This window comes from Somniosus microcephalus, chromosome 29 (genome assembly GCF_052327205.1).
Source record: "Somniosus microcephalus isolate GS21.2 chromosome 29, FLI_Smic_1.0, whole genome shotgun sequence".
Taxonomy (NCBI): Eukaryota; Metazoa; Chordata; class Chondrichthyes; order Squaliformes; family Somniosidae; genus Somniosus; species Somniosus microcephalus.
In genome coordinates, this window is record NC_141015.1 from 31,442,830 (window position 1) to 31,457,212 (window position 14,383).

The 14,383-nt window shown below is 39.4% G+C and overlaps 2 protein-coding genes across 4 annotated transcripts in view; one reads left to right on the plus strand and one right to left on the minus strand.

Annotated features, from left to right (window-relative positions):
* The window catches only part of c29h10orf53 (chromosome 29 C10orf53 homolog), a 41,073-nt gene extending 29,399 nt beyond the window's left edge, over positions 1-11,674 (plus strand). Inside the window, exon 3 of the mRNA XM_085970538.1 lies at positions 9,843-11,674. Within this exon, the coding sequence (XP_085826664.1) occupies positions 9,843-9,916 (74 nt within the window). The 3' untranslated portion in view covers positions 9,917-11,674. The remainder of the gene's footprint in view (positions 1-9,842) is intronic.
* ogdhl (oxoglutarate dehydrogenase L) overlaps positions 5,202-14,383 on the minus strand; it is a 106,291-nt gene continuing 97,109 nt past the window's right edge. For all 3 annotated transcript variants that reach the window (XM_085970536.1, XM_085970534.1, XM_085970535.1), the window contains exons 18-23: positions 14,048-14,119; positions 11,642-11,767; positions 11,002-11,074; positions 9,067-9,230; positions 7,787-7,941; positions 5,202-5,753 (exon numbers count right to left, since the gene is read on the minus strand). In XM_085970536.1, coding sequence (XP_085826662.1) covers positions 5,630-5,753; positions 7,787-7,941; positions 9,067-9,230; positions 11,002-11,074; positions 11,642-11,767; positions 14,048-14,119 — 714 coding nt within the window. In that variant the 3' untranslated portion in view covers positions 5,202-5,629. The remainder of the gene's footprint in view (positions 5,754-7,786; positions 7,942-9,066; positions 9,231-11,001; positions 11,075-11,641; positions 11,768-14,047; positions 14,120-14,383) is intronic.

The window sequence follows — 14,383 nt, forward strand, 5'->3', positions numbered from 1 at the left end:
AGAAATGAAGACCAGTGTGTTGAATTTTATTCCATGCAGCAGTATTTTCCACAGGTCTGCTCCAAGTTTATAATTTCTGCAGCCTGGAAGAGTCCGTGTTCCATGCATACGTTGCGTGCGAAAGGTTGCAGCCCCTCTTCCATTATTTGAAGGGGCTGCTCCTCAATTTTTGGCTGCACTTCAGTCCCTCGCTCCTGGTCTTTGGTCACCCGGTGCAGAGGGGAGCGGGCAGGTCGGAGGACCTCCTCATAGGACCTTACTAGGCCTGGCCAAGGTGGCCATTAACAGGTCCAGGCAGCATGCAGTCGAGGGGGGTCGCTCGGCCCGACAGCCTGTCTCTCTTCCATGGCTACGTTCGCGGCTGGGTGTCCCTGGTGCTGGAGCACGCAATGTCCACCGTGACCAGTGGGCACCAAAGGAACTGGAGTGCTTCATCACCCCCAGTACAAAATTTTAATTTGATTTGTTAAGTTTACTTTAGAAGTTTTTGTTGGAGTCAGTTTTATTGGTTATGGTCCTTTGAAAGGGGTCACCCACTTCCTTTTTTATCAAGCACCGAAAGTAACCAACAAGAGGTTGCTCCATGTTTATTCCATACAGTTTGCTATGATTTAATTTCAAAAAGACATTTAAAAAAACAGGGGCTGTTATAAATCTCATCATGAAGAAACGACTCATGAAATAACACTGGACGGCCAGCTGGTGGTGCCATCCAAGGAGTATAAATACTCAGGCGTGGACCCAGCTTGCCCAGGACATTTTGTAAGACAGGAACTAGTGAAGGACAACTAGACCTCCATGTTCTGAAACAAGTTGATTAAAGCCTTGCTCGAACCAAGTGCGTAGCGAGTTTTATTATGTCAGGGGCTTTGCTTTTGGCCGAGTGTAAATGGAAAAGGCTAATCCTCTGCACAATGCCATTGCCTGGTTTCATTCATTTTGTTTAGAATTAATCAGTAAGTTGTCAACCATTTTTCCATTCATTTAATAGTTTTAACAACTTGCACTTGTCACAGATTACAGGTAATCTTTCTAACTGCCCTTTATCACACCTCGGCAGAGAGATAATCACAGCAATCACAGGTGTGAATGGTGTCCAAACAGGTCAGTCAGGAAAACATTACATCAAAGAACAATGAGGTGGGGTCTGCCGAGGTGTGATAAAGAGCAGTTAGAAAGATTACCTGTAATCATCTGGCAGTACACTCTGACTATATATGCTGTGCTTATATGCAACTCTTCACTTCACCTGACAAAGGAGCAGCGCTCTGAAAGCTTGTGATTTCAAATAAAGCTGTTGGACTATAACCTGGTGCTGTGTGACTTCTTATATTTGTCCACCCCAGTCCAACACCGGCATCTCCACATCATGGTCCCTTATTTTTAGACTGTGAACCCTGGCTCTGGACTCCCCTGCCACCGGGAACATCTTTCCTGCATCTAGTCCTGTTAGAATTTTATAAGTTTCAATGAAATCCCCTCATTCATCTAAACTCCAGCGAGTAGAAGCCCAATCGACCCAATCTCTCCTCATACGTCATTCCTGCCATCCCAGGTTATCAGTCTGGTGAATCTTCGCTGCACTCCCTCCATGGCAAGAACATCCTTCCTCAGATAAGGCGACCAAAACTGCACACAATACTCAAGGTGTGGTCTCACCAAGGCCCTGTACAACTGCAGCAAGACATCCTTGCTCCTGTACTCGAATCCTCTCGCTACGAAGGCCAACATACCAATTGCCTTCTTAACTGCCTGCTGCAAAGTAACAAACTCATTGGAGAAACTCTATGAATATCTGAAAAAAACAATATTTTCTGGCCCAAGAGTATTTAACACCAGAATAACCTTGCCATTTACAAAAAAAAACCTCCTCAAAGTTGTATAAGGTATAAAACTGACCACATAAGATGTAGGAGCAGGAGTAGGTCATTTAGCCCCTCGAGCCTGCTCCGCCATTCAATAAGATCATGGCAGATCTGATCTTGGCCTGAACTCCACTTCCCTGCCCGCTCCCCATAACCCTTGACTCCCTTACCGTTCAAAAATCTGTCTATCTCCACCTTAAATATATTCAATGACCCAGCCTCCACAGCTCTCTGGGGAAGAGAATTCCAAAGATTCACGACCCTCAGAGAAGAAATTCCTCATTTCCGTTTTAGATAGGTGCCCCCTTATTCTGAAATTATGCCCCCTAGTTCTAGATCTCCCCACGAGGGGAAACATCCTCTCTACATCTACCCTGTGAAGCCCCTTCAGAATCTTATGTTTCAATAAGATCCCCTCTCATTCTTCTAAACTCCAATGAGTATAGGCCCAACCTGCTCAACCTTTCTTCATAAGACAACCCCTTCAAACCTAAAAGGTTAACTTTGTAATAAAATACTACATATGCGATGATGCTTTGCTTTAATTCCTTTGAAAAAAAAGATAACTCGCCCAATTACAAAGGAGGTAATTCCCTTCACACACCAAATCCAGGAATGCACCTGGTGTAACTATCCTGAGATTTTGAAAAAGCTCATTAACTGCATTTCTTTTAAAATAATGCGGTGATGGCGCGGATTGACTAAGTTTCAAAATGGTTATTTTTGCTTCACTCTGTTACTGCCATTAACTGATTTGAGATTGCTGGTAGCCTTTAGTCAGGTCATGTCACACCACGGACTGAAATGCTGTACATGCCTAACTGGAATATTATTTTAATCATGTGCGATAAAGTGCTGAGTTGTTAAAGGTTTTTTTTTCTTCTAAATTCAGCTTGTTGATTAACTTGGCCAACGGCTATAAGTGAAGCTTCGACATTCTTACATGCTAAAAACATATAAAAATGGTCGGTTTCTGAGCTGAAATAGACCTCACTCTGGCATTTTATTATCAGTGACGAGCCTCAATTGTAGCTCACTTATGACCTTTATTTTGGCATTCTTTTCTTCAATTCACACCCCTGACATTTAAACATATTTCAAAGGAGGGCATTATAAGAAGTGTTTCTTGTTAGTCTATTGAGTAAGTGTGCAAATAAGAAAAGTTAAGCAGAATGCAAAGTCCACAGACATGTAAAACTCTAGACCTTTTTCCTTACTGCTCAACGATCACGATGTTAACAACAGGCTCTATATACGCAACAATCGGGAAAAATATTCAATTCTTAAAATTTTCAAAGTCCCTTGTAATAGAGGAATTATATTGCACATTTTGTGTAGCTGCACAATCTTTTGCTGCAATAATTGCTCTTCAGTTATTTCTTGGTCTCCTACATGCAGATCTAGTCTTCTTTTCTTCAGCATGTGTCATTTCTACATTGATGTGCCACAATGTGATTCTTGGCTATCCCTTTCCCCATGTACTCGGTTAACCACTTTATACTCGCATCAACATTTTTGCTAAAATTAGCAAACAGAAAAATATAGTCCAATGTTGTTTTATTTTGCATTAGATTCAAGAGGAACAGTATAAACTGCTATGACTTAGTGCCGATCTTGCAAACGCGCCAACTCCATTAGATCAGGGAACATTGCTCCATCTCACTAAAAGGGAGCTGCACATTAGGGGATTGGATCGCTCCTCATACAGATTTATTTTTTTGACCTTTCCCATAAGATGACGCACCTCATTGTGGTAAGAGCTCCACAACAGCTTAAACAGAAAACAATTATTTTGCTGTTTGAGGTCAGTCAATGTTAGTCAAGGGTGACACTGGAAGTTGAGACCATTGAAATATACCTTACTGCAGAGATCCGGAGTTCACTTATGAATCCCATCCTTATGTGCACAATGAGTTGTGCAAGTGTTCCACTTACAAAGTATAGTTTCATGTTGTGACAGATAAAACAAATTACAGGAAACTTTCTTTTATCTGGCACGGACGGGACCGACGTGGTGCCGGTTCATCAAAAATTCCGGATAACCGAACGCTATAGTAAAAGATAGGGAGAGCTGACAGCTCCGATAAAGCAACAAACCCTGTTGCTTAGAACAATGAACACAAGTTTCAAGCGTCTCTAGCTTAGCAACAGCTGCAGCCACACCCTTGCACAGCACAGATGGAAGAAGGCAAATAAATATGAAGTAAAACCTACTCCTGAATTTTGTCGGTTAACCAACATTTCCGGTTATTTAGGTGCCGGTAAATCAAAAGTTTCCTGTAGCAGCCATTCCCTTGGCAATTATCCATCATTCTGCTTCACGGTAGCCAATTAAACAAAATTTAACAGGAGTAAAAAATTACTAGGCACATGCAAGATTCACAGTAGTTTTTTCCATGTACTTCAATTTGGTTTGGGTCTCAAAACATAAGAGCTCAAGTTCGTTCTTACAAATTTAGAAATTGGCAGCTTGCCACATTTACAATAATAATTGATTCAACCAAGTTTAAATACAAATCCAATGTGTTTTTGTACATTAATGAAGTATAATCAGTGCCTCACTGGTAAAACGAGCAAAAACCTTCCCCAAATATGTGGCCATTTTCTGTTGTTGTTTTGATGTTTGCGGGCAGGACAGTAGCTCAAACAGATACTTATGCTTGTCATGTAAAATATATTTAAATGGAATGCTAAATGGTGAACAATGTAATATAGAATTTCTTCCACAAGCAAAGATGATCTTGAATATTCACTTGTGAATTTATCATTTATTTCACTTGCAGAGTAAATACTGTAATTCGCAATTTCACAATAAGTAATATTCTATCAGGGGACAGTTCAATTCTGAAGGCACCTTGCTGGTCCCAGTTTATTTCTTGGGATGGAGGGGTGGTTAAGATAAAAACGCATTGCACTGAATTAATCCTCAAGTTGATGTAGTGTAAATTCTCCTTCCCTACTTTTCTAATAAACTCCCACTCCTCCCAGCAGAAACACGCTTCCTTTGATGGTAGATGTCAGGCGCAATCTGAAACAGCAAGATACAAATTCCTCCAGCAATAGTTAGGAACCTATAGGACTGGACATCAAGTCAGTGCCTGTCATTATATATTGATGAAGATGATGTTAAATTCTGATTCATTAAGTATTTTCCAACGGCCAGTGTATTGAGAAAATATCCTCTCATCATGGAGCTTCGCGAGATACTAACCAGTTAATATTCTTTCATCAAGAATCAGCTAATTGTGAAGTGTCTATTTTTTCTTAACTATCATTTCATTGATAAAGTAGAAATGTTACATGTACAATTAAAGGTACGTTCTCAAGAAAGCCAAGTGATATTAAAATGCTTTATTACTGTAGCTAGCCCAGTAGTGTGCCTTTTGAAATTACAAAGGAAAGGAAAACAAAAACAGTACAATAATTTTTTTTTTTTTAACCAAAACTGAACAAAAATGATTATAATGCATAAAATGACTGAAGATTATATCCTTCCTTTTTCCTGGTCCTCAACTTGCGTGTTCACATCTTACTTAAACACCAATATAAAAGCAGTGTTTGAATTAACCAGCTTACTTGCAAAATTAAAAAAAAAACACCCTGAAAAAATTCTGTAAGACCTTATTTATGTGATGAGTGAGAGCAATGGGGAAAATGTAAGACGTGAACAGCAATTATTTGTGCAGTATTTCTCAGTAGTTTAAGTATATTTCCCTGAAACAACACCCAATTATATGTCCGCATGAGGACTGGCTTCATTTGATCTAAAACGTCATGCCCTCAAAAGCTTGGAGGTCGAAAGATGTGTCCAAGATGTACTGCAGCTCTGTGAGGTGAGTATTCTTGTTACCTGTGGCAGGTGCCGCTGCAGGCTCACGCCCAACATACCTGTAGGAAGATGAATAAATCAGTTTAAACACAGAGTGGAATTTGATGAGAGCTCCAAATAGCTGAACATAGCTATAAAAATATATGTTCCTTACCTGAAAAATGCTCGCTATCTGCTAGCCTAAAATTTGAAACCTACTCTTGTAATTATTTGCAGATCTGGATAAATTATTTAATACCACTGATACAATACTGGAATGATTATCTAGATTCTAATTACATTTAATAATCAGTAAATATGCTTTAAATTAGATAGAGCTTGGACAGACTGTATAAGAAAAATTGTCCACACTAAATTTCAAATGCTGACCAAATAAGGCTACTAAAGATCAACATCTGCAACTGCATACCAGAGAAAGACTAACCGTAATAACTGTGCTCCTGAATTCCCTCCTAAAAAGTGATATCATATTAAGCATTTGTACCGTTCACCATGTTTCCAAGGAATGGTGACAACACCTTGTATTTTACAGAGTGTTCCTCACATAACAAAAACACGGCAAAGCATTTTACAAGGGGAGAAGAGGTAGATGCTGAATAGCCAGTAAAGAAATGTCCTCAAATATTGAGGAATTATTCTGTCTATAAAACTAGGAAGGTGTTCAGTAGATGAGTAAACATATCTAGTTGCTCTCTATCTCTAGGTTCTTCCAGATTTTCACAGGCAAGAACCAACCTAATTTTACATTTCACACTAGAATACTTGGAACAAATACTATTTTTGTATCTTTACCAGCACATCTAATGATTGTACATATAAATTGTTAAAATTGTGTCATAGCTATTTCTGTGATTCCAGTGCAAGTTAAATAACCTACTCCCATCTCCCTTATTCATGCCTTCCATCATTAAAAAGCCAGATAATAGCCTCTCTCAATCTTCCTGTCTGCAGTGAAAACAATTTCAATTCTGAGAATCTCTCAGTGCAACTTAAGAACTCAGTCCTAGAATCACCTTTCCCACTTCTCCTTGAACTCTTCCCCATATACATCAATGTAGGAGAGTCAAGCTGCACCAAAGACAGCTGTTGCCTCTGGATCACGACAAATTATGTTAAAACTTCTCCATGACAAAGAAAGGGAAAAAGCAAGAAACAAAGAGAACTTGTATTTACAGAACAACTTAGCATATCTTTCAGAACATCCCTTGAATCACTGATTGAAGTGTTAAGACTGTTAGGCGAGTAAATGCAGCAGTCAAATTGGACATAGCAAGGTCCCACAAACCACCAATGAGACGAATGGCCAATTCATCTATTTTTTGTGGGGTCCGAGGAAGGAATGTAGACCAGTCTCTGCTCTTCAAACAGGCACATTGGGCCTCAGTTTAATATTTCATCCCAAGGTCAGTACTCCCTCAGTATTGCACTAAAGTGTTGGCCTAGTTTATGTGTTGGATCCCCCAGCTGCTCATGTAAAAGGCTTGCACTGGTATATAGAAAGACTTGCATTTATACAACGCCTTTCACGACCTCAGGACATCCCAAAGCGCTTTATAGCCAATGACGTACTTCTGAAGTGTAGTCACTGTTGTAATGTAGGAAACGCAGCAGCCAATTTGCGCACAGCAAGGCCCCACAAGCAGCAATGTGATGATGACCAGATCATTTTTTTAAATATTTTTTTTAAAGTGATAATGGTTGAGGGATAAATATTGGCCAGGACACCGGCGATAACTCCCCTGCTCTTATTTGAAATAGTGTCATGGGATCTTTTACGTCCACCTGAGGGAGCCTCAGTTTAACGTCTCATTCGAAGGACGGCACCTGACTCCCTCAGTACTGCACTGGAGTGTCAGCCTAGATTTTGAGCTCAAATCTCTGGAGTGGGACTTGAACCCACAACCTTCTGACAGAGTTATATTTTTATAGAATTATGTTTTTACCTTACAAGTTGTGTCATCAGGTGCGAGTGCTACCTGAACCAATGCCAAGCTCCAGTTTCATTCTCTCTTTCACAATCATTTATCTTTCTTTTCCTGCACCGACACAAGTAGAAAATACAACGATAAGTAACTTAACTCTAGCTACTTACCAAACAGGCTTATTATACTGTAGGAGTGCTCTGAAACGAGGCTTCACATAGTCATAGTAGCCCATGTTTTTGTGCTCTTCTTGGCACCAGATAAGTTCAGCATCAGGACATTTGTCAACTTCCATTTTTAGAAGATCAAAGGGGAATGGAGATAACTGCAAACAGGGGACAGAATAATACAGATAAAAATGTGAGGGGAAAATTCAAGTCAGAACCTAAAGAAATGCTATCTTTCTCTGCCAAGCACAATATGGGAATGTTTCTGAAAAAGGCATAAAACATTTTTGGTTGTTATTACAATTTGCACATCTTCAAAAGTAATTATTGGGAAGGTTAATCAATTAAATACTTTTTCAGATAATCGAATTGTGGCTCAGGATGATGCCATTGTGCAATAGACACTGTTACACAAATACAACTGCACATTACCAACTGTACAAACTGATTACAGTATGGGCTTCTTTTTTTTTTTAAACCTGCAATTTAAAACTATATATTCTGACCCCAAAAGAGCTTTAGCTATTGGTTAAAAAAACACATTTTCCAAAATTCTACATGAACTTCTTGAAATTGACCAACAGTTATGCCATTCTTCATATTTACTCACGAAATGTAAGTATATTGAAAATCCTCCAGCAAGCAAACCAAACAACAGAAAAGCACTCCGATAATACTGCTGCGGTATTTCCATTTCCCGCAGCAGTCATCCTTGGGGCTTCTGAATAAATCTCACAATGCCAAACAAGAGGCTGTTTTGTGCAACAGACTTGCAATTACACCAAGAACTGGGGTTGACACTGCCCACACATTTCACTCAGGGCCATTACAGAAAAAGAAAAAAGGTGAGACTTTTTACTTCATCCCTTCAGTCCAGGTTGTAGAAGCAAAGAGAGAGAGAGTGTGCAGATCCAACGTACCACCTCGTTTTCTTGTTTCACAGTATTAAACCTGCAGAGGTTGCATTCAAATGTGCTGATTGGTGCTCTTTGTAATTATATTTCAGTAACAAACACAGACCGGAGTTTTTCCCGCTTTTGCACTCACCAGCGCACGATTTTTGCTTTAAAGGATGGAAAATGGTGGGCAGGCAAGCACAGAAACCCAGCTATATCATAAAAGATCAACAAAAAAAAAAAAATCGCACTTTTGAATTTGATTATAACTAAAAAGACACATTCCTCCTAAAAAGCCCAGTTTTGGTACATTGAACTCCTTAGCCATTTCTGCATAAAATCTTAATTCCAGTCCTTTGCTTCTCTGTGCTCCATTTGCACATTTACCTGCTCCAACCTAATGATAGCCACCTCCTCCTCCATTTTTCTGTTTATCCTTTCTTTTGCAAGCTCATAATAAACTTTGCCTGTGCAGAAAATCAGTCTCTTCACTTCATTTGGATTTTGAGCTGCAAGCCCTTTGTCAGGAATGATGCGTTGGAACGTTGTACCTATGAAATATCAATGATATTGGTCATTCCGCATTTGAAATTGCTTGTGCAGCAAACATTGGCTACCTTAGCTTCCTTCAAAACATGCATCACTGCACAAGAATGCGTGCAATTCATTGAGATTCTTTATTTTTTAAAATAAAAGCTGAGTACCCAGCATACAAAATTAATAATGGGCCTGAATTTGCGGTCGGAGGCTTCCCGTGGGTGGATGCCTCCGAACCGCAATAAAACTACGCACCTACCCGATGGTCCTGGATCCATGGAGACTTGTGCTCCTGGGTCTCTACATGTAGGGCTGCGTAGAGGTCCACGTATCCCAGGGGAGCATGCGGTTCGCAAGCGTCCCTGGGATCACGTGGGCTGGCCCAACCAATCAGAAAGGGGATTCCCATTATGCTTATGGGGATTCCATTTACGTACGGAATCCCCATTAGCATGAATAGGAATCACCTTACCCTCTTTTTACCTTCTTACTTCTATCTCATCTTCATAGTTCTAGCTCACCCTACACACTCTGCATAGCAAATTGCAGTAGCTTTCACCAGCCACCACTTCCTCTGCTCTGTCTTCAGACTAAAATCTAACCCTTATCCCTCTCTTTCATTTCAGGTGCTGAAAATGTGGAGATACCTCTGCCACTTCAGGAAGAGGCCAGCCTACCTAAAGATGCAGTGTTACTCTAGCAAGCACCAGCTCAGAGACCGGCAGCATGCGTACTTTAGAGGCTAGGCTAAAGGAGGGGTCTTTGTGGTGAATCATTAGCCAAGCGTAGGACCTTTATTTAAATATTTTAATCATTGTTTAACATACTCGACCCCAATGAATGTCTAGACTGTGATTTTTTTCTTAGTACCAGGTGGTTATTCCAATAATTTTAAAAATGGAGAAAAAAGAGTAATGTAACTTGATTTTCCGAAGATAAAAGGTGCCATTAATCTCAAATTCAAATAATCAGGAAGCTCTTGGTGCTTTCACATTGAAGCCACAAAAGAATGTTTTCACCCAATAGTATGTGCCTGGTCCTTAAGAGATAATTATCCATTTTTTCTTCTAAAGTAAACTGTTCTGGTATACCAAAGTTAGTTCATGTTGTAAACATTAATACATTTTGCTGACAATTCAAAGTTGGTTATATGGGGTAGACTTTCCGCTATTCACCCAAAACTCAGCCAAACCAGCGCAAAAGATCAAGGAATTTCAAGCACAAATTACGTCCAGCGATCTTTTGCGCTGGTTTAAAAAACATTGTGCCGGAAACTGGCCCCACCCACAAAACTGGCCACGCCCCCAGATCGAATTATTCATCATGACGTGTTTCCGCTAATTGCGTCCGTTTGCAGCCTTTCGAGGAGGCTCTTAAAATTAAGCGGTTTTGTTGGTGCAAGGGCACCTTTTAAATATTAAAAAACATTTAATTTACTAAGAAACTGACTACTGTACACCCATGAAACTAGTAAATGGTTCTGTATAGTTTTTTAAATTCATTTTCAGTTATTTAAAATCGGGTCACTCACAGGTGGTGGACTAGACACGGATTAAAAATGTTTATTTTTTGCGATAAAGCAATTTTCAGTTGTATTAATAAAACTGCACCACTGGTTCCTGGAAGATTTTACATTTGGTGATATGCAAATGCGTTTGAGCGGAAACCTGAGCAAAATTTGCGCCAAAGCGGAACCACCGCTTTTTACAATTCTTTCCAAAGCCGTTTGTAAAACTGTAGTTGTTTGATTTATACTTTTTGATTTTTTTAAAAAGCAAAATTTACCCGTTATCATTTCATCAAAATGCGACCTGGCTTCCGGGTGTCTTAGCAGGGATTTTGGTGTGAAGATAATCAACTGAAAAGGCAAGAGAGTCAGAAGAAGTTTAAAATGAATATGAAGTGCAGACCATTAATGTTACATGTAAAAAATAATATGTCACAACACACCAGTGATGTGCTACTACAGTAGTTAATAATCTACATCTGTTGACAGGAAACTTTGGTTTATCCGGAGGTTAACTGTCCGGAATGCTCGAGCCACTGGCAAAAATCAGGAGCCGTTACGTTAGTTTTTTTTTCTTTTTGTTGCTTTTTTTTCCACCAGTCAGGCTCTGCAAGGTCTCGCTGAAGCTGTTGCTAAGCTACAGAGACGCTTGCAAGGTACGGCCGACTGTTTAGAAGCTGTTGCTAAGCAACAGGGTTTGTTGCCAGATACGGAGCTCAAAATCTCCGTATGTTTCAACATTAGCGCTGGTTTGTCCGGCAGTTTTGATGGGACGGCAACAGTTCGGTCCCGTCGGTGCCAGATAGCACAAAGTTTCCTGTAATTTAAAATCCTTAAAGGTTTTCTTAATTTAAAAAAATTTTCTCTGATGAAATTATAAATGACTATGAAGGTAAAATAATAAGGAAGTTTTTATACCGGCTTCCTAAATGGTAGGAGGGTCTGCCTCCTCAACACATGAAAGTAGCTTGCTGGTGTGGAGCAGTTTACTACAATCCAATTGCAGTCAAACAGTTGCTTTACTTCAAATTCTTCAGTATATCCCTGAAGAGAAATTCTTATTATTTATAAAATCAAGACAGAAATCATGTTGTAAAATATTTGCAATTGTTCTCAATATTAATAAAACCTACTTAAGGCATCTCTAGCCTTTATACACTGATAAAGCCATCACATACAATGTCATACAGTAATGAATTTAAATAAACCTAGTTCTAGCAGAAGCACACTGTAGTATTAGTTTACAGAGTTTTCAGTAAGACTGTACCTTAAGTTCTTGACCAAAACCTAAACAGGACAACCAGAATTTATCCTCACTGAATTGGAAAACCAGAAGACTGACATTATCCAGTCATTGAAACATTGCATTCATGTGGCATTTTTGTTAAAAGAATTGACTTTTGAAATTTGTTTTGTTAATTATTCATTTTTTATAATTTAGAGAAACAAATTAAATGCTGCAATCTTGCTGTGACCTTGTATTGATGTGACAAAAATGTTACAACACAGAAGCAAATCAAACTACTGTAAAATGTTTAATCCATCTAGGAAGCTTTTGGGTCAAAACATTGGCTCGGATTTTGCTGTCAGCGGCAAAGGGATGGCGCTCGCCGCTGACCTCGAAAAGAGCGGCCCAAAGATTTAATGGGCTCTAGAGCGTTGATTTGCTCTGTTCCGACGTGACGTTGAATTTGGCGCCATCTGTGAAGTCTAGCAACAGTGCAGGCAGCAGGCAGATTGATTAGCCAATCAGATTGAAGAATTCTCACAGGCAGCAAAACAGAAAGTAAAAAGCAGTTTTATAATTCACATTTTAACCATTTTACAAAAAGCAAAATAAAGATTGGGACATACACATGGGATTAAGGTAGAAGCTGAAATATCAAACAAACTTAAAATTTAAAAAAAAAATGGAATTTATAAATGTTCTTCTGAGGGAATGACACCCCACATTTGTAAAATTAAAATTAGTTTTTCAGGGCCAGAGAGGTTGTTCAGTGGTAATTATGACTTAGTACGCCGTTAAAAAACTCAGTTAATCCTCATTCAACAAGACTGAACATTGTCAAGTTGTTTCAGCGAGAATATTGCGTACAAAGCTGATGTTCACTTTAACGCACTGATTCTGTGCTGATTGCATCTGTGAAGACTGCAACAGCGCACCCTGTGGAGGAGCAGGGTATCACTGACAGCAACTTCCAGATTTCCGGGTTTAACTGCGCATGCGTGGACGCCAGAAGTTGCTGTCAGTTTTACACAGTAATGAACGCGAGCGCTGACAGTTTCGCTGCCATTATAACCGCAAATTCCTGGCCACTGATTACTGCTGTTGCCAGTAAAATGATTAGTGTATTCCAGTCCAATACTTGGTTTTGCTCTACACAAGCACTGCAACAACAACTTATATTTATATAGCGCCTTTACCATAATAAAACATTCCATGGCGTTTTGCTCTACACAAGCGCTGTAGTTAATTTATCTGATTTTGAAACAAAGGTGTGTGTGCTAGTTGCCACAAAACCAGTGACAACAGATTGTTGCTTATTTAATGCAAAAGAATAAATTGTCAATGGGGTTTGAGATGACTGTATAAATAAAAGGGATTACAGAGTACACTTGGGATCATAACCTCGGCCCCTATTATATTTTAATATATTTTTTATCTACACCTTTGATTTGTGCTTTTTCCTTTTTTTCTCTCCCACATGGCAGCTGTCTTTCACTCTGCCAGCGCATTTCACACTTCATCTAGAGCCATCTTTTGTCTCTTTAGCTGTCCTATTACTATCTCGTCTCATCTTGAATATCTCTTAATGTCTCTTCACCTCAGACCTTCTCCTTTGTTCTTTCATCCCCTCCCCCATTTCCCAGCCCCCAAACTGGCCTTTTAATCTGTTTCACTTCCTGCCTTTTTTTCTCAGTTCTGAAGAAGGGTTTCGACCTGAAACGTTAACTCTGTTTCTCTCTCCACAGATGTTGCCTGGCCTGCTGAGTTTTTCCAGCGTTTTCTGTTGTTATTTCGGATTTCCAGCATCCGCAGTATTTTGCTATCACACTTAGGATCATGTCGGATTCAGATTATAACCCATATAATTACAAGCAGCAAGGCAAATATCACTCATACATTTTCATTTGATAATTTCTACTTGTGTTTTACACAGATAATGAAGGTGCCTCAAAGTTGCTCTACAATCAGTACTGTCATTGTTTTCTGCATAAGGATTTCTTTATTCTGAATGTCTACTTATTTTATATGGATGCTATTTCACTAACATGTTTTTCGTGGTTACATAAATAGCATAATAGACTGATACTTAAACTCACAGGATATGAATCTGAATCTTCATTGCTCATCTGTAGAAATCGTTCTGGTCTGGCTGAAGAGTGCTCTGGACCCTGGAAATTATAATCAGCAAATTAAATAATTGGTATAAATGGGAAGTTGACAGAAACTGTGAACTGGGATGGTGACTGAGCAGTTAATCTTTTGCTGGTGGCTTGGATTGTGGTAGAATGTTAGCCAGGACACTAGGAGAACATGCTGCTCTTCTTCAAATGGTACCATGGAATTTTTGATGTCCACCTGAACTACTGAAACAGGCACGCAGGGCGTTATAACGTGGCACTTGGGTTGTGTTTATATAATTTGACTATGAATAA